General features: G+C 32.6%; 1 protein-coding gene across 1 annotated transcript in view; it reads left to right on the forward strand.

Moving 5' to 3' along the window:
• LOC108913448 (zinc finger protein SNAI2-like) overlaps positions 1–11,878 on the forward strand; it is a 27,255-nt gene extending 15,377 nt beyond the window's left edge. Inside the window, exons 2-4 of the mRNA XM_018719004.1 lie at positions 1,278–1,528; positions 5,615–5,978; positions 9,009–11,878. Of these exons, the coding sequence (XP_018574520.1) occupies positions 1,278–1,528; positions 5,615–5,978; positions 9,009–9,538 (1,145 nt within the window). The 3' untranslated portion in view covers positions 9,539–11,878. The remainder of the gene's footprint in view (positions 1–1,277; positions 1,529–5,614; positions 5,979–9,008) is intronic.
• The last annotated feature ends 10,082 nt before the right edge of the window (positions 11,879–21,960 follow it).

A 21,960-nucleotide genomic window follows, 5' to 3' on the forward strand; every position in this document is an offset into this window, starting at 1 on the left:
CAAACTTCTGCTGCGTTTATAACTCATTAAAATAAGCCAAAAAGTTCCTATTAACATGTGCCCTAAAACGCACCCTTAGGAAGTTATATGCCCTTAAAAGGGCTCAAACAAAACTGGTTTTTTTCTGTTATTGACAAAACGGTCGCAAATAAATAGAAAAAAATTTATGGGTCTTACATAACTTTTTACGTTAAATAACATGGGCTACTCCGTTTTTCGACATGCAAATCATATGCGTCCCATTTAGGTTGGTGAAGGGGGTTTTCGGCCCGTAATTTTTTTTATTTCAATTTTTTTACAATTTTCTCTACAGATTTATAAAATCTTAACAATTTTACGTAAAATTGTTAAGATTTTATAAATCTGTAGAGAAAATTGTAAAAAAATTGAAATAAAAAAAATTACGGGCCGAAAACCCCCTTCACCAACCTAAATGGGACGCATATGATTTGCATGTCGAAAAACGGAGTAGCCCATGTTATTTAACGTAAAGAGTTATGTAAGACCCATAATTTTTTTTCTATTTACCTATTTGCAACCGTTTTGTCAATAACGAAAAAAAACCAGTTTTGTTTGAGCCCTTTTAAGGGCATATAACTTCCTAAGGGTGCGTTTTAGGGCACATGTTAATAGGAACTGTTTGGCTTATTTTAATGAGTTATAAACGCAACAGAAGTTTGGAACCCTATTTTAGAAACAGCCTGTATACAAATATTTTAGTTCAGTAGCTCATAATACCCAAAATAAGACATTAGGTACATTTTTTATATTATCCTTTCCTATGTCCAAAATTAAAACTACTATTTTCTACTATAAACTGTATTATACTATATAAAACAACAACAAATAAATGCTCGGTATGTCAAAGATTGTTTAGTTAATACTTTTAGTCGTTTTTTACTAAGTATCTTGTTTAATCCATCGCATTTGCAAGAAAACAAACAAATTCAAAATAAGTAATACTTGTCACAGGTCCTGTACACTCATACAGCGTGCATCTAAATTGTACCCATCTGACTAATATTATGAATATAATTTGAATTACTATTTTAGATATATGCTGAAAATTATGAAATAAGTATGTTACAATTAATTTACTTGTGACAATGCAAGTTTTCGATCACAACTGCTAGTAACTGAATGATATAATGAGTATGTTAGTTTCAATTGACAACCTTTTACCACAGACAACGATCTCACTCACCTACACACCTAAAGACTCAGATAAAATATCAGTTTATGTTTCATGTTTACTTTACGTATTTCCTCTGTTTCAGGTTTGAGTCCCGAACATGCGGTCAGTATCGCAGAGACGGATTCTCAAATGTCGGAGAACAGTTCCGAATGTCCGGATGAACTGTACAATTTAACAAAATTGGCCGAGGTAGCCGTAGCTACCGGTCAGATTTTGGAACAGCGCCGACTCTCGTCGCCGTCTAGCACAACCAATGACGAACCACCGTCATTCACGTACACTCACAAACTTTTCGACAAATCGTCAAGAACCCCCAGACCACATTTAATAAAGGTAACGATTATATCATGGAAATTTATTTTCTACTAAGAATGGGAATATACGAAAGTCAATTAACAATTAGCCTTTTACTCTATTCTAAGTGTATTACGAATTCAATTATTTTTTCAAAATGTTATCAAATGAAGTCAAACAATATCTTTGTTAACAGAAATCTAGGTGTACAAACGACATCTATCCCCATAGACAAGATTCCTAACTGCTAGTATTGCCGATCTAATTCAGTGCTAGTTAGGGCATGTAGCCCTTACAGTAGTCTTCTCGCAATATGAGCAGTTAGCATATCTGTGGGGTTAGATATATTTTTCTTATTTTTAACATAATTATCTTCGTACACTTAGTAAAATATATGTGGACAAATTTGCCTAACACTGGCGCATCCGGCATATTTTCCAATAATAATAATCGTAGGCATACAAAATTAAAAGTGATTTGTTCCTTATTATTTTCACATCAGTTTGTCGTGGAAAAAACTAGTCCGTATACTGGATTTCATAATCCTACCGCCATAATTTCGGACTCGCGAACATGAATCTGTGTGAATTGGCACCACTACCCAGCATTTTCGAGAAAATGTACAGGGTGTATAACATTAGCGGTAGGATTAAGTAGTCGTTGGAAAATAATTGAATGTTCGTTGTGTTTATAAAGTGCATAAATGTCATTAAGAATAAATAAAATGAATAAACTCGATAATTCTTTAAAACAAAAGGTGATGATAACAATAATTAAACTTAAAAAATGAGGCAAACGCTTTCATACTTTTCATACAATTACTACATGCATATTACAATCTATCCTCTATATGACTACCTCTTATTTCAAGACACATATCCAATCTCTGGATACTTTTCTCGATATAGCTCTACAGCTCTTCTTGAATTTTTTTGTGACTCGCCGTAAATTAGCAACATAACAACTTTTTCTGAATAAGAAAACATTTTGTAAGTACAAAAGTTATACGTTTGATGTTCATATTGAGTAGTGACAAGTATTTTGTGACATTTCTGCACTTTAAACAACGAACATTCGTTTTCCAAGACTATTTGATCCTTCCACCGCCAATGTTATTTTTAGGTGGTATTTCTTTTGAGACTTTTTAGGGCGATATTGCTTATAACTTTTAAACGGAAAGTAATGCAGAAAAATTTCTCTAATAAAAGTTTATTAGAAACAAGGTAGCTTTTTAACAGGAAAAAAATTTGGGTATGTTTCTGAAAAAAATATAATTGATAACGTCATTAGTCCTTTCTGTCAAATCCCAAAGATACCTAATACTTTCGATTGAAAATGGAGTTTATTCCATTTAACACTACGTGTCCCAAACTTCCGAAATGCGCATTTTTTTCGCATATGGCTAGTTTTTTGCTAAAGGACTAGGGAAAAAAATGTTCTGCACAGGAGCGGACCGGGAAAATTCGGAAAATGACCGGAAACTGCAAAAAACTTATTTCGTGAATGACTTGAAAAGTATTAATTCCACAAACAACTTTGATCCTTTGCAAATTCTCAATGCTTTTCAAGTTATTCACGAAATACGTTTTTTGCAGTTTTCCGGCCATTTCCCGAATTTTTATTTTGATTAAATGTTTATGGATGTTTCTTCCCGTCCCACAGTATACATTCGACTGTCGTCTCCCTCTTCGTATTCCTTTACATTTGCAGATTCGTGTTCAGTAGGTCCGAAAATATGGGGGTTTTCCCAGTTTTGAGCATTTAGGGGTTATTTTCTCAAAAACAGTAGGCGTTGGCGACAAAATGACTTTTTATTCGTGTTCAAAGCGTCCGAAAACATGGCAATAACAGGGTCTGATCAAAATAACAGACCACTTTGTTTACTTCAAAATAACAGTAACAACACTTGTGGGAAAACCTATGAAAAAGTTGGCTATTTTAAAACGTAGCAGCTGAAATTTTATTTATTTACCTACAACCGAGAATTATTCGTTTAGAGGAAATTTCTTAATATTTTTAGAAAATTGATCAGTTTAACACCTACTATGTATGATGCAACATTGTTTAACAACATTATGTGACAACTTTTTCTTTTATGATGTTTCAACGAGATACCTATATAATTAGTTCTTCACAAGGCTATTCCCAAGGAGTAAGACTGCTCATGTCATAATAAACAAATTTTAATAAATAAACGACATGTTACGCATTTAGAGACATTAAAATTTATAACAGTTTCTATGAATAACGTAACTCTGTCGTGATGTCCACAGAGACTGTGTATTTTATGTATTTCTGGATATTATGAGGTGAAGATATTTTAATATATGACAAAGTTTCTTAACCTTTTAAAGGCCTTGGAAGAAACTATAGTCAGACATGGAATCTGAAGATTCTTTAAATGAATTTGCAAAATAATGTTTTACCGATTCCAGTTTTTTGGTTTTCCAAACTTTGCTTAAATATCACAAGTGTTGTTTTTAAAGTTAAAAATTTTGTGTTTTTTTTGGTGTTTCAAATAAAATGTTAGGTATATTCACCTTTCATTAATTCGTGCTTGAGCTCTAGTAATTTGATATTTGAGGACATCCGATCCCGAATTTTATTAAAATTTATTAGTTTCATACTCATTGAGATTTATTCCAGCAAAATATATCTGGAAAAATATTTTATATAAGTATTTATTCAAGTGCATTTATTTTCATTCCTCATTTTTCTCCAATTTTTGCTTCCGAAAATAAAATGAAAAGGAAGTCAATTTTGTCCAATTTTCCGGTTTTTCCGTTAAACTGTTAAAACTTTAACTAACCACCAGCACGTATCCCAGTATAGGTTTAAATTGCGTTGGTAGCGTACCATAGTGGACTATAATATTATTTAATTCATACTGATTCGATTTTTTTATTAATTTCTGAAATCCTATCATTCCCTGAATATGTATTACTCCAGTCGAATTGGATCACAAAATAACGTTTAGTAATTAAACAATTAGTTGCAAAAAACCGAACGAAAATAATTAACAAATAGGTACCTGTAGCAACAATTTCACAGTCAATCGAATCGGCCTTTGGCACACATGTTGGTGTTTTCCATAAATTTCCTCAATATCAACAGGTTTTTGCAATAATAATGCGCAATTCTCGAAAACTGATTTTTTTCTGCGTTCGACCTTTATTTTACAGTAAAAACACGTTAGTGCAATAAAATGTCTACTAATAGTCCAATTAACTAAGCCTTTAAATCGAAATTTTGTCAACTTGGCTGAATTTTTGATATGAGTTAGTTTAAGGTATATTATAACAATAAGTGAGAGTAATTTTTTGTTCAACCCCCGGCCAAGGGTGGAAAAAGATAAAACAAAGGGCTTTTTCAAGATAACTCAAAAAGGGTAAGAGCTAGAAAAAAAATTTTAAAGTTGTAAAGCAGACAATTCTACATAAAAATGGTCTCTTAGCTTTTTCTTGTACTATTAAAATTAACAGAGTTAGGGAGGCTAGAAGTTAAGGGAAGATTTCAGAAATTTAATTTTGTTAAATCATTAAAATTAACGATTAAAAATTTGATTTTTTGTTATAACTTTCTTATTAAAAATTAAAAAATATATCTATTTCTCTGAAAAGAAAAGTTACATACTTTAGAGCAGATTGAAAAAAAAATTACAAAATTCAATCATTTTTCTGTTTGTTATGATTTTTTTTAAATTTCTGAAATCTTCCCTTAACTTCTAGCCTCCCTAACTCTGTTAATTGTAATAGTACAAGAAAAAGTTAAGAGGCCTTTTTTATGTAGAATTGTCTGCTTTACAACTTTCATGAAAAACTTTTTTTTCTAGCTCTTACCCTTTTTGAATTATCTTGAAAAAGCCCTTTGTTTTATCTTTTTCCACCCTTGGCCGGGGGTTGAACAAAAAATTACTCTCACTTATTGTTATAATATACCTTAAACTAACTCATATCAAAAATTCAGCCAAGTTGGCAAAATTTCTATTTAAAGGCTTAGTTAATTGGACTATAATATTTTTTTTACGTTTAAACTCTAATTCGATTATTAATAATTGCTTTAGGATTGTGAGATGCAGAAAAATAAGTTTTCTAAAAACCAATAACATCATATATCCTGTTTCAGACTGAAGATTCCAAATATACCACATTCGGCGTTATTTCCAAACCCCAGGCTCTGCCAACACCGCCCAGTTCTACTATCGAGACACCATTAATATCATCCTCAACCTCCGAAGGTCACGAACACGAATGCGCAGAATGCGGCAAAAGATACAGCACCTCCAGCAACCTCGCCAGACACCGCCAAACCCATCGTAGCCCTGCAGATAAGAAGGCCAGAAGGTGTCCGCACTGCGACAAGGTTTATGTCAGTATGCCTGCTTTTTCCATGCACGTGCGGACTCACAATCAGGGATGCAAGTGTCAGTACTGCGGAAAGTGCTTTTCGAGACCCTGGCTGCTCCAAGGGCATATTAGAACCCACACAGGTATGTATCTTTTAGAAAAGTTTTCGATAAATTCATCTTTGCGCGTTTATTATGGCTAATTTTTTAAATACTCATTTATTTGCATCCTATTCTTTATTAAAAAAAAACAGTGTTATATATTTATAGTTTTCTGATTTAACCACGTACTTAATTTGTGGATAATCAAATATGTTTTAAGAAAGCAAGATGTGTTTTGATTTTTCATAAATACGTTGGTCTTTTGCTCATCTAGTTTTCCACCAGAAGATATTCAAAAAAATTGTTCAGTATCACATGTTTCCTTAAAGAGAAATAATTATAATATACATTTGAAATGAAAAGAAACTATTGCACCAAAGGACTATCATCAACGAACTCAGAACTGAACTTCATTTCGTATAAATGTCTTTATTTCGTGCCAGAGCGTTAATACTACTAGTAAGTGACCAACAGTTGCCAACGATGAAACCAATCATTTTCCTAAAATATAATTATCAATGAATAATGTGAGTAAACTGAAGTGGCAATCAAAGATCTCTTAGATCCATAAGTCTTTCTACTGACACTAAATTCTCATTATTAATTTTATCTCCTCCCACTATAGTAAATAGACTATTAATTGTTGTTGACATTGTTTTTAAGGAGGTAAGTGAGGTAACTTACCTCCCTAGGCAAAAAGCGATTTCGAGGTATAAGTGCATATTTTATGAACAAATAAATAAAAATATTTGATGGACATTACATTTCATTAATTATTATGAATGAATATTTATAGTAATTGTACTTACAGTTATTACATTTAGTAACATTTGTAAAATCTGGATAATTATTCCCGTCACGTTTATTAACTCATATTTTTCTCAAAATGACCTGAAGTTGCAGTGTCATTGTAAAGCATCCTGTTAGCTAAGTATTTCATTTTTCTCTTGACTGATAATGCATCAACTCCTGTATTAGCCAGTAACGTTATCGATGTTCTTCGGAATGAATGGCCTGTATATGTTTCAGGATGTTCTAGTTTCAAAAACTGTGCAATCTTATTAGGCATCATAGAAAGGGTATTCCTACCGACTGGCAGTTACAACATCCACCTGCTTGATAGTGCATAAAAAGCGTGAAATTTCAGTTTTAATTTCTAATCTAATCTTGATATATTTCTTGAGAATTTCTAAGTGAGGAACAGAACCCAGACGAGAAGTAATTGTGAACGTACGTGGCATTCCATTTTTAGAATCTGGAATTCTAACTACAATAATGTCATCGAAATTTTTGAAATTAACGTTGTTCAAAGTAAGTTTGCATAACTCATCAGAACGGCATGCTTCTGCAACACCGTCACTACCTTCATTAGCAAATATGTGTTATCCTTGTTAAAACCTTTGACTTTTTAGGTATATAGCCGTCATTCTTACATTTCGAAAATGCTCTCAATTTAGGGTATTTTGATATATCCACGTTCTCCTCTATGTCAAAAGTTGACATATTCGTTGAGTTTTCAGATTCACTCCACAAACTCGCCGTTGACTTTAAAGTTCTTGATTTCTCCATGAAATATGCTAGCAGTGACATTTCAGAAACACCAGTATTTTTGTTCTGGCACCATTCTTTGAAATTGTATGTAGTTTTGTTTATAAACACCTTAGAAATGACAAAATCCAAACAACCAAGCCGACTTTACTAGATTTCGAATAATGTCAAAATGAATTGATTAAGAAATGTCAAAAAATAATACCTAATCTTTATTTTATGAACCATAAAGAACTGTGGGAGCAGATAAAATGTTATACACCACGCAGCAGTTAAGTATAATTTATCAGTCTTCGACTCTATTGCCAGCCCTCGCTCGGCTCGGGCGCAAAGTCGTCCTCGACTGGTAAATAATACTTACCTCCTTTCTGGTGTAAGTAAATAACTATTATACGTATATTATTTATATACCTTCTTGATACACATAACTACTTTAATATTTCCTTCCCCCAATTGTGTATTGATTTCTTTAAATTCTATCTGACGAAATTACTTCTATTACCTGGCTTATTACCAGTTGACCTTCCTAAATGACAATGCTGTTCCATATTTTTTTAGACCTTCTTCTAAACTTTACGTCTCTTCTTTACTCCGTTCTTAATTATTTTATCTTTCTACGTCATAGCAGGAATATATTTGAAAATGCATCTCCTTCAAAAATTGTTGACCTCTTGCCATAGGTAAAGACCAATTATAGTGACTGACAAATTTTGGAACAAACTTTCTGGGTTTATTTTTTCCGTTCAAAACAAACAGAAAACAGGAGCAACATTTGTTTCCCAAAAGATTCCATGATCCTTTAAAGATTAGAATTGAAATTTAGTTTTAATCAATTTATTGAAGAACCATTGAAGATATGAATTTTAAATTTGAAATTTTATACAATATAGTTCCAATTGTTGCCCCTGAGAGTCTGAACTCCTCTTAATTCCGATGCTACTACTTTTTGTTAGTTACTTTTTTTTCAAATATAATAAGAAAGTAGCTGCTATGAAGGATTGTAACAAATTTGAACTTTATATCTTCGATGGTTCTTGGGTAACAATATTCAAACACTACGTTTCCCTTCCAGTCTTTGAAGAATCATAATAGCCTTAAAACCCTACAAAATGTGACTTCTTTCTCCTATGAACATGTGTTCTGAAAAACAACCTCTACAAGCTTCTTCCCTTTAAATTTTCAAAAAGGTCGTTAATTGTACGTCAGAATTAAACTAAAATCTGCACTAATCAATTGTGAACCACAAAAAGCAAAATTAAAAAAGTCACGTGTGATTGTACAGGGATTGTACATTTTAGCGACCTCTAACACGAAAAAGGAAATGAAACAAGACACAACAAAGATAGAAGAAAATTCATTCTTTTAACTTTAAAAGGCTATTATAGCTTGGAAGTGGTGACACTTGTACCTAGGGAAAGAAGTCACAGTTTGACATGTACGACTCACGAGAAAAGATGTCAACAACCAAAATAACTAGCTGAAGCTAATTTAATGAATAATACTAAAAATTGCTTTCCGTTTCAGGGGAAAAACCTTTCAAGTGCACGATCTGCAACAAAGCCTTCGCCGACAAGTCCAACCTTCGCGCCCACATCCAAACCCACTCCAACACCAAACCCCATATCTGCGGACGGTGCGGCAAAGCATTCGCCTTGAAGTCCTACCTCTATAAGCACGAGGAATCGTCCTGTATGAGGATGAACGCCCGACACAACTCCAGAGAAGCATCTCCGGACAAGAACGAAGCTTCACCAACCCCCGTTATAGTTTCTGTTGGATCCAGACTAGGTGATTCGGTAATAAAAGGTCCTGATAGCGCTATCAGATCTCCAATGCTGTACAGATCGACCGTAATCTCTCCTAACCCAGAGAGGATACTTTATTCGACCATAAGACATCCCTCGGTCATACTGAACGCAACTGGTCGTTTCGGTAACAATATAATGCTACAGGACCAACCTGTCGACTTTTCCTCGCAATCTGGGAGAGACAGGCAGACTTACGGTCAAAATTCGGAAAGGGGATACGCCCTAGGTTTGGCTATAGCCGTTTAATTTTTTTCGTTTCGTTTGGGCACTTACTAAATTCCTACGTGGGACCATGACAATTCCAAAAGATGTTCTCCGAAAATACATACCAAAAAACTAACCAAAATTAATACTACACTTAAGTAATTTAGATTAACCAATGACAAATCAAATTCAAGTATTTCTATGTATTATCACGTGCCTTTCGTGTGCCTTAGAATATGAAAACTACCTGTGAATTCTCGTGTGCCATTAGAATTATAATTGTACATATTTATTTATTTATGAGCTGTTTCGAATGGTGCTTCTTTTTTGTCCAAGTGGCAGCTGTACTTACTTATCTTTAAAAAGATATGTATATATTTGTCTGTGTAACGACGATGTTTTTAAATGTATCTGTTCTGGAAATAACGTAGAAATATGTGTTAAGATAATAGTTGCCTTCTACTCACAATGGCTATGGTACCTTAAGGCTGGATATGAAACTAAAAAAAATTCTCATTACATCTCTTGTAACAGGAAAAAGACGAAGACTTAATTTTAAACGCTCAAAATTTGTTGTACAGGATGAACCAATTTCTATAAAGATGGACATTATAAACTTAAGAATCGTATTTCTACACAACGTGAATTGTGACAAGGGACACAGTATAACACACGAAAAATCAGAACACCATTATAATATTTTTATTAATGAATTTAACGTAGTTTTAGTAATCAAACATAGGGCATCAGAAATATTTCTGACAAGCCCAAAAAAATGAGAAAGATACCAAGTCAACTTAATAAGTTTTGTTAAAAAAAAGAACACAACCCTAGAGGTCTCTTGGGTTGAGAATTAAAATATGTCGTCGTCATATTCTCAGTGTGCAGGGTCATTCACAAAACATTCTAATTTTTTTTTTCCTTTCTATCTACGAGGCATACCCACAAAGTAAGAGCACTCAATTTAAAAAAAAATCGAAACTAGTATATTTATGAAAAATTTACATATTCAGGAAAGTACTTCTAACACCACTTTCCGACGTGCTCATCTTCAACTTGCCCTTTGTGAGCCAAAGGATGAGTTTTCTTCATCAAAAAAATCTACCCCCATCTCTCGAGTCCATTGTTTCACGCCACTGTGGACCTCATCATCGGTAGAAAACCTTTTTCCACCCATAAACACCTTCAGAGAAGAGAAAATATGAAAATCACAAGGCGCCAAGTCAGGGCTGTGAGCTGGGTAGGTGATGATGTTCCATTGTCATGCAAGAAGTACATTCCCGTCGTTAATATTCCCCTTATTTAGATCTGTATCGCCCTTCGTAGTGTTTTCAAGATTTCACAGTACCTCACAGCATTAATTGTTTCTCCTTGGGGAAAAAAATCAACCAGAGTCCCAAAACACAGTTGTCATGATATTTCGGCCCAAAACAACGGTTTTGAATATTTTCTTTGATGGAGAAGGCGGATGTCGCCACTACATTGATTGTCTCTTCGTTTCATATACACTTTTGATTTCGTTAAAAATTTGGAACGGCGCCTTTCCCGTTCCAAGAAGAAACCAGATTAAGTTCCTCGCCCCGCACCTGGCGAGATTCGGAATAAAGGCACTCATTTCAACACGCCATTACAACAACAGTTCTCAACTGAGTAAGACAAATGAGTGCGTGTTCTGCTCCCACCACCTTGGCCTTGAATGTAGTTTTGTCAACTTTATCGGAAACAAAAACCACAGAGCAACAGAGTCTCAGTATTCTTACTTTGTGGATATGCCTCGTAGCAAATGGTTAGACCGAAAATTTTAGTCTCAAGAGAATTGCATAAAAACAATTGAATGCGTATTTAGGTGATATAAACCAAACTTTTTAAAATTGAACCCCTCTGTATTTCTCGCTTTTTCGGTTTCTTCTTCTGATTACAATGATTATATGTATATGGCAAATATTTGCTTTTATGCTTTGCACATTATTTTGGTTTATTTACTGAGCCTCCATAATGGATAAAGTTTTACTTTTCCACTGTTAAATTTACTAAACAAATATCTAAATATTTTATTAAGAAAAAGTTGTCAAACTACAAACAGAGTTCGATAAAAACCTCCTCGTGTTCCAGACAAAGGACTTTTTGTTAATTAAGTTTTTCTAATGAAGAAATAAATTTATTCATGTAGTTCTCTCTATGAAGTATTATGAAAGACAAACTAAACAAAGAACGATCTAATAATTTACATGACTTATCCTAAGAGAAAAAATATTAAACGAATCAATGTTGTGGTTAATAGGGCTTTATAAAAAATACATTTGCTTGGAATATATCGACGCTTTAGCACGAAAACGTGCTATGTTAGATTTCGGTTAGAAAACATGCTATCTCAAATTTCGGTTGAAAAACATGCTAGCTCAGATCTTAAACATTCCTTACTTTTTTAAAAATATATTATATAAGTTTATTATAAATGCACGGTTTCAATCATTCAATGTGTCAATTTAAATTTCTAGTCAAACTGAGATAGCATGTTTCTACTTAAAGATCTGAGCTAGCAAGCTTAATTTGAGATAGCATGTTTTCGAACCGAAATCTGGGATAGCATGTTTTCGTACTAAAGCGTCGATGTGTCCTTTGTCCAGGACAATATGAAAGCATTACAAAACACCGTTTTCAATAAGATATTTTCTTAGAGAATTTAAAGAAGCGGAAAACATATCCACACCCTGGTTTCATGGCAATCTTGATCATATGCGGGATCAGTAAATAAATCAAAATATTGTGAAAGCTATTAAAGTAAATATATGACATGTTTATATAATTGTAATCGGAAAAAGAGAGGAATTCAAAAAATGACAAATACACAAGGTGTCAAAAATGGTTTTCCTTCTGTGCAACAAATTTTCATACAAGACGCACCATATTTTTGCTAGTTTCAGATCGAATCCACCCTTGTGGTAATGGCAAACCGTACTATTAGCCGATAAACCAGGGTTTTATTATTTTAATTTTACGAGACGTTTTGATAATAAAGTGTCGCAAAAGGGTTGTGAACCGCTTTTGTGGCACTTTGTAAACAATAGACGAGAGTGTAACTAGTCCTTTGCACGTTTTTCACACAAGCTCTCAGTTTTGGTGAAAAGCGAATTAAGTCATTTAATTTTTAAGTTATTTATTTTTTTGTACTAACCATTGTAGAAGTGTAGAAACATACTGAAATCGTCATGGCAGTAATTTCATATGAATTTGCTGTTATGAGGTTCCATCCATGTTTCGGCATGAGAGAACTAGTAGCAGATTAACCGGTTAGATTTTAGTTTTATATCGGCTAATGATATAATTCTTTCCTAGTCATTACTTATAGATGCGTTAATTTTAGTTCTCTTATTTAATTGATTTTCTTTTTATAGATTAAGGAGTTAATTTACGTGGCCGAATGGTGCAATAATGATGTTAATGTTAACTTTGTAATATGAATACATGCAAGTGTTATAAATAATGAACACGCTTGTGGATTTTAGGTATAACCAGCAATATTAATTAATAGAATTCATTCCCTTGGATTTTGTCATTTTGCAGTTTCATTCCCTGCGTTATTATTATTGTTCGTGAAACTGTATTTTGTAGATTTATGTACTTTTATACAATACACCTTTCGTAGAAAACATGCTGTTTCATTTCTGATCAGAATCGACTGTGCTATTCTTACTACCTCAAGTAGGAACTATAATAGAAAGTATAAAATAATAGTGTCGAATATCACCCGAAAAAAAAAATAAAGAAAAAGTGACGATTGCTTAACGAGTAGTAGTTTTCTCAGGTAAATGTTGCCAGTTCGGTCAAATTGTTCTAAAAATTGTTCACATCCTCAAATTGTTCTTATAAGCAAAAGTTAAATTTGGATTAAACTAATTATACAGCCACACAAAAAACCGACTTTCGGGCACAGAGGTCCATATTTATAATACGTTTTTTGGGTCGCTGAATCCGAATCCGAGGTCCATTGAACCCAATCACCTCAGGATTTTTCATAAACTCAAAAAAAACCGATATTCTGAACAATTAAACCATAAAACCTTAAGACTCCAACGCCAAATCCAATTTACTAAATCCCATAAACATTTAACCCAATTATATCCCAACCTAATAATCCCATGAACCCAAACCCCAATAACCCTATAACCCCATAACCAAGGGAATAAATCATAGGCAATCGGTATTATAGCTGAAAACCCAAGTACTCAAACCCAAAAAATGCCCATATACCCCGTAACTTCTTAACCCCATAACCCCATAACTGATAAATCATAGGCAATCTGTATTATGGCTAAACATTAACATGGATATCTTAAAAACCTATGCACTCAAACCCCAAAACCCCACGATTCCCTAACCACAACTATGACGTTCAAGCAATTTTATTGCATGAATCGTTCAAAGGGTCATTTTAGATAAAAAAAAAACCGCGGAGTGCTATTAAATTAGAGGGTGGAAATTGGAAATAGGGGTGAAAATGCACCCCTTTTCAGTTTTTTTATTGTAACTCGAAAACGAAGCAAAAGTACGCTATAGTCCATAGGAAAAATTATTTAGATAATTGAATTTTCATATGGAAATATGTAGCTTATTTAAAAAATTTAAAAGGAAAATTTTATGCAAAAAAATCGTTAATAAACAATATGAAAAAAAGCAAAATATTCGATTTTCTGATTTTTTTTTTACTTTTTTGCTTCTAGTTTTTTTTTTGAGTAAAGATAGGTATAGGCACTGATTCATAGAAAAAAAAGTAGATAAAATTTCCTTCAAAACGAGAGGTTGTAAAGTATTTTTGGATGAAAACTGATGATTGATATATGGCCGCTCAAACTATACTCTTATACGTTTTAATTCTCATTTTTTGCAAAAAAGGAAGGAAATAAGACGTTCAAGGATTTTCATCACATGACTTGTTCGAAGGGACATTAAAAATGAAAAAATCGCCGGGTGCTGTTAAATTAGAGGGTTGAAATTGAAGATAGAGGTGAAAATGCACTTTGCAGTTTTTTAAATATAGCACGAAAACGAAGCCAAATTTCTGTAGAGATAGGAAAAATTTTGTAGAGAATTGAATTTCTCATCGAATTTAAAAAATGTAAAAGGAAAATTTTATTCAATAAATCGTTAATAAACAATTTTAAAGAAAGCAAAAAATAATATTTTTTGATTTTTTTACTTTTTTAATAAAATAATTTAGTAAAAACTTGAGAATATGTTTATTAATAATGTATACACAGTATGTCAACGGATGGAGTTGACAAGAGAAGAAAGTCTTTTGTTTTTTACTTTATCGAAAAATGTCACTCTTTATAAAAAGTTCTGCTCCTCAAAAAATGAGACTGTCGTACAAACATCTTAGATTAGATATACAGGGTGCTCATAAAGTAAAAAAAAAAACAGGAAAATACTTAAGAGAGAAGTACCATTATTTATTATTTTACAAAACATTTTTATAAAAGAAATCTATTTATAACTTCAAAAGATGTCCTAATACAAATTTTAAAATAAAAATTTCAATTCTGACTTTTACTCTATATGTGTAGCTACTTCCCACCCTGAACTGAAAGGGGTGCATTTTCACCTCTACAGGATTCATAGTTCAAAAGTAAGAAATAATTCCCTGACTTTTCCAGGTTTTCCCTGACTTATAAAAAAAATCCACGTCACTTGTAGTTCATTTTTACATACCTACTAATTGGTGTTTATGCATTAATTTTCTTCTCGACTGGACCCCATAATCTTTTTTATAGCCTAAGAACCTCTTATATAGGTGTCAAAATCACAAATAGTTTTCTCTTTGAAGAACCTAGGGCCGGCTTTCATAAAATTTCCAGTTTCAAACATCAAATTCCCCGACTTTCATGAATATTTTTAATATTCCCTGACTATTCCCTGTTTTTTATGAAGAATAACGAATTCCCTGACTTTTCCCGGTATTCCCGGTTTTCCCGGCCGCTACGAACCCTGCTCTATCTCCAATTTTCACCCTCTAATTTAATAGCGCTCCGCGGTTTTTTCATCTAAAATGACCATTTGAACTATTCATGTAATAAAATATCTTGAACGTCATCGTCTTCCTTTTAAAATCCTCTATTCAATAGCCTATCACCAAAGAATCGTGTGTGACAGTAGATCTAGTTTTTTTATAACTTTAATTCGTTTGACCGTGGGCATTAGCATTACTCGATATACAACACGAGGTGGTTGTGCTCTCATAAGAGCTATTGAAAAAAAATAATTTGTAGGACAGACCGTACTATAAATTAATCAATAAAACTAAAATAAATAAATGAATGATATAATGTTAAGAATCTCCCTTGAATAGATTAAATGAAATGAAAATTCAAAGGATAACAATACATAACCCAAAAAATTATATTACTAGAACGACTAGATCAAAAGAGCGGGCATGTGAAATGACTAGACATGTTTGGCAATAATACAGGTTGCCTATGATTTATTCCCTTGGTTATGAGGTTATAGGGTTATCAGGGTTTGGGTTCATGGGCTTATTAGGTTGGGATATCATTGGGTTAAATGTTTATGGAATTTGGTTAATAGGATATATCGTTGGAAGCTTGATCCTTAAAGATATATGGTTAATTGTTCAGAATATTGTTTTTTTTAAGGTTATGAAAAATCCTGAGGTGATGGGGTTGAATGGAATGGATTCAACGACCCAAAAAACGTATAATAAACATGGTCTGACCTCTGGGTCCCTAAGTCGACTATTTTGTGTGGCTGTGTTATTTTTTAATATATTTCTGCAAACGATATCGAATTAAAAAAGTCAGATTCAGAAATATTTAAACCAGCTGCCTGCTAGGCGAACTTATCAACTTCAACATTGTCATTACACTCGTCTTATAGGATACAGAAATACCAACTATTCAATGTTCGTATGGTAAATTATTTTTCAAATATTGTTAGTTTGTAATCTTATGACTGGTTCTTGACCCAGGAAATCGGCGATATTTTAATCCATTCCGATGATTATTTATTTGTTATAAATTTCTGATACAGAAATGAAATTTAAAATGATCATTAATTTAAAATGATCATTGTTATATATTTGTGAAATGTAATTGCAACTGTAATATTTTCCTTTTTTTTATTACATAACTACCAAATAAAAATCTAAAAATTAAAAAATGTCATAAATAAACAGATACCGACGTTTAAACATAAGTAAACACTTAGGACTTCTGCGTTTTGAATGTAGTTATCCTTTTGACTTCAATTCAAAATAGTGTTTTGTTGTTATTTAAATAAATTGATAATCCAATAAAATGAAACCACTCACTATCAGAATACAGACAAACCTATTAATGATTAACATAAATATGAATTAACATAGTTTTGTGTTCAAGTCATTTATGAATGTCCAACAGTATGTAATTATTTATGAATGCGCACAATCTACAACTTGATAAATAATGAGTGACATCACAGATGAACTACTAACGGAAATTATATTTTTTCTATTTAATTATAGCCGGTACAATATTAACAAATCCAAATTAATTCGGTTATATACGTTTACCCCATTTTATTCACATAAATATAATTAGTATTAAAGCATTGTTTTTATGTACATTTATAATCGTATAAGTATTAAAGTCATATTTTTATAGGTTACTATCTAATGAGGATTAGGAACCATAGTTTTTAGGGGATGATTTCTAGGTCCATATAGAGAATGTATGGAGAATTGTTGAAGATAATTTGAGAAATTTATTTCGAAAAAGGTTGCACATATATTTGCAAAATATTTTTTCCACACTCAACTGATGGATACAATCAGGTATATTTTTATATTTTGGCAATTGATTTTCGCTTTATAGTAATATCAATTTAAATTTTAATTTAATATTAACTTTACTTAATTATGTGAAAAATAAAATACACTCGTTTCTTTCTATCAGCTGATTATGAAAAAAATATATTTTGGAAACATAAATGTGCGACCGTTTTTCAAGCTATTAGGGTCGGTCACAAGTACATTATTTGGAACAATAAACAAAAATCTAGAATAAGAAACAATATGTAAAGTGAAAGTCCATGAAAAAAAAACACTTAGAAGCTTACTATTGTCACCTTAACCTCCTCTCCTCTATAGTATATACAGGGTGTCCCGTTCATGTTTCAAACTTGTGTGCAAGTTCCTCATGAAAAAATAATAGGGGTAGTTCATGTAAAGTTTTTATAATTTCTAAATGATGATTTCTAATTACAGTTTGTTACTTGAAATTCGTGACAATTTAAAATCCTATCAATGTATGCGATTCACTTCTGAATATTTTTTAAATGGTTATGAACCAAAACATACTGATATTAAAGAAGGTTAATGTCTTTTAACTGTTGTGGCAAAAGATCGTTACTTATTTAGATACTAAGTATCGCACTATCAACACATAGTGTTTACTATTGTGATTGCTCCAACAAAAAATATTCGATACCTATATTTGCAGTTTAGAAATAAAATTAATTAACATGGCACAATTTATGTGATAAATGTTATTTATGAAATAATGAGCGTTCAAATAAAAACGTGGTCGAAGTTGGCTCTGACACATTGGACGTAGGGAGTAGCTTATAGCGACCAACTTAACCTCATTTCTCAACGAGCTGTATAGCAGCTGTCAGTTTCAATAACGTTAATGACTATATAACTTTATTTTAAAGAATAATCGTGATAACAATAACAAACAATTAAAGGAGCTGCGGAAAGTGTCCCCCTCCTTGTTATAACAATAAATTAAAGCAGCTGCTGAAAGTGTCCCCCTCCTTGTTCCAAGCACTTTTCACACCTGTTCCTCAAAGAATTAAAGACATTTTCTAAGATGCTCGGGGTATTGTTAATTTCACGAATCTTGTCTATAAGTCGAGCCTGCAGATGGTTTAAATCAGGAATAGGCAGTTCAAAAATAGTGTTTTTAAGGTAAGGCCACAAAAAGAAATCACACGGCGTAATATCACATGACCTCGGTGGAAATTCATGTTCAGCATTGAGACTTATTAGTCGATTTTGGAAAACTTCCCTCAACATATTCATCGTCTCGCCTGCCGTATGTGCCCTTGCGCCATCTTGTTGAAAGTAAAAGTTTGTAATTTCGTTTTCTTCCAGCTGGTTAACAAAAGGAGCGATAATTTCTTCTCTATACCTTTGCGCAGTAAGAGTACCATTAAAAAAAATAGGTCCATAAATCCTCCTTCGATTGAGAGCACACCAAACTCCAATTTTTTGAGCGTGTAGAGGGCCCTCGACAAAAAAGTTATCTGGTTTTTCAGAAGACCACATTCTCATATTCTGTGAGTTTACGTAACCACTTAAATGAAACCAGGCTTCATCAGAAAAAAAGGTGATATTATGAAGTTCACCGTAGTTGTTTAAAAACCATTCACAAAATACAGCCCGTCGCGGAAAATCAGCTTCATGAAGTTCTTGCTGACAAGTTAAACGATAGGAGAACAAACGCAAATCTTTTTTTAACACTGCGTGGCAGGTACCGACTGATACTCCCACCATTTGTGATAAAACACGTACAGAAGTTCTTGGCGCATTTTCCATTATTTGTTGGACATTTTCCTTTAATTCTTCAGTCCGCTTTTTAGGTCGGCCGCTTCCTTCTTTTCTTGTTACACTGCCCGTTTCACGAAAAACATTAACACAACGCTGAACTGCACTTTGAAAAATTTTGTACTCAACAACGCCGGGAAATTGATTTTGAAATTCTATGAAACATTCCTCAATAGAATACCTCCATATTCCATCAATCTTGCGTCCATTTCTAAAGTAGGACTCTATGATAAACACTTTTTGTTCTTGAGAAAACAACATTTTAAACGCTTTTTAAAACGAAAATATTCAAATTGATAGCGGCGATATAGCGCTTTGACAGATGACGCTTAAGTTCATTTGCTATAAGCTACGTCATACGTCCAAATTTTCAGAACCAACTTGACCACGTTTTTATTTGAACGCTCGTTATAATCAAAATAATCGCAATGGGAAACTAAACACATTACATGTATATAAAAAAAGTTGTAGCTACTTCCTTGACTGAACATCGATCGGATTATATAGGCCAATCAAATCAGTGATTTTGTGACAAAAATACTAGTATCAAATGGACTGTGCTATCATATAAAAGGCAGTCTGTAGATATATATTTTAATTTACCATTAATTGATTTTTTATAAACATTTTTATGTAAAAAAAACTCAGTTTTTTTAGGTTTTTGCTTATAAAACCTAAACTAACGAAGCAATCTAAATGCTATAAAGAGACAATTTGTAGAGAATAGAAATACGAATAAAACGAAAGGTCGATCGATCCGATCGGATAATTAGAAACGAAGAAAACCCGGAAAAATCGGAAAATTTAGTCTTTTTTCAGTTGAATGAACAGTATGACGATATTCTACCAAATAGAGATACGCTCTGGGAACGTATACAAAATATTTGGAACGCTATAGATGTGAATTATATACGATGCCAAACAGATTACAAGCCGTTATTGATTCGGATGGTGGTTGGACATATTATTAGACTGTTTTGTTTTTTCATTGTTTATAAAATGATGTCAAAATAAGTAAATAAGTTCATAACATTATGTGCCCGGAAATGCTTTCTTTCTGATAGTTGTAAAATTAAAAATAAATCCTGTTTTTCTAAATATTTCGAAAACGATTTAAGATATTACACTGAGCTTTGGTGTATAGTACAGTTGCAGTGTAATATCTTAAATCGCTATGGAGATATTTAGAAAAAACGGATTTTAAATTTCTTTTGACATTTATCTCAGAAAGGAAACATTTCCGGACCCACAATGTCATGAACTTATTTACTTATTTTCACTTCCAGAACACGTCCTTAAAATATTTCCCTTTCCTCCCGAAACTGTATAAGTTATAATAAAACTGTAGTTTACAATATTTTTTTTTATTTTGTTGCCATCATGACCTACCTACCTATACTTCCTGCAGAATATGACACAAATTCTTATTTCAAAATTTTAATTTTCTCAGGGACAAGAAAAATAATGTGGAAAGACAAAATAATTTCAAAACCTGCATACTCTTCTCTTTTTATAATGCATATACTTCAGGCCTGCAATTTTTTGTTATGTGTCGTAACACACGTGCTTACACAAAAAAAATATGACACGCCCCTAATTATTGATGCCTCCCAAAATTCCTAATAGTCCACCGGCTCGCCCCTTTAAAAGTAGTATGTCTTTTAGGTTGGAAACCTTTATCTTGCGTCGAATGTACATATAATTCACTACTTTTGTGCACAGGGTCAACTCTATAACTTAAAAAATGTCGGAGTAATGAATTAAAAAAAAAAAACGCTAAATTTTTCTACTTTTTCGTGATTTCTTCGTTTTAATTATCTGATTTTATTCGTATTGCTATTCTCTACAAATTGTCTCATTATAACAGTCAGATTGCTTCGTTAGTTTAGGTTTATATGCAAAAAAAAATAAATACAATGCGTTTTTTTGCATAAAAATGTTTATTAAAAATTGATTAATGGTAAATTGGAGTAGGAAACATATAAGCATATACCTACAGACTGTCTTTTATATGATGACACAGTCCGTTTGCTATTAGTACTTTTGTCACAAACAAAACATCTATTTATTGGCCTATATATGATTAGGGTCCCAGATAGGAGGGAATTATTAAAAATCGGATAGTTTACGTTTTTGCGAAATATCATATTTTCGAAAGGACCAGCCTTTCAGTTAATGTCCTAAAATCTGAAATATTCAGACGTGGGATAAGATATTTTCGGAGTGTTTCGGAGTGAAGATTTGATATTGTGCATGTTAACAAAAAAGAAGTGTTCGAAATAAAAAATTGGACATTTGTATAATGAAAATTTAAAAAAATACAGGGTAGCCCATCGAAAACCGCAAGGCATTACAGGGTAGTAATGAACTTTTCGGGAAAATCCAAAAACAGGTCAAATTTGTTTCTGAGGGGGACAACTTTTGGCTCAAAAAGCATACCAAAATATTCAACCCCCTATGTGGGGGTTGAATATTTCCCCTAAATTTTTTCAAATGGGAATGGGGGTCAAGTGGGGGGTCATTAGAAAGAGCTTTTAATTCTCTATACATCGATTCTTACTTTTTGAAAATCGATTCATTATTTTAGAAAATATGCAGCTTGGAAAATAAGAACAATATTTTTAACGAGAAATGCGAAAATCGATTTAATTTTACTTCAAAACTTATTGCCATACTTTTGATAAAATAGTCGATTCAGACTCCGATAGCATTATATCAGATATTGAAATAGCTGAGGGAAGTGTTACTGCTTCACTTCTTATGAAGAAACTTGGACTAATAGTAGATATACTATAGGCGTACGGAGCCAAAATCCCATGTATTTTCTTATGGAGGTTCATTTTGCAAATTTTTGACCAATTTT

This window comes from Anoplophora glabripennis, unplaced genomic scaffold, assembly GCF_000390285.2.
Source record: "Anoplophora glabripennis isolate ALB-LARVAE unplaced genomic scaffold, Agla_2.0 scaffold567, whole genome shotgun sequence".
Classification (NCBI taxonomy): Eukaryota; Metazoa; Arthropoda; class Insecta; order Coleoptera; family Cerambycidae; genus Anoplophora; species Anoplophora glabripennis.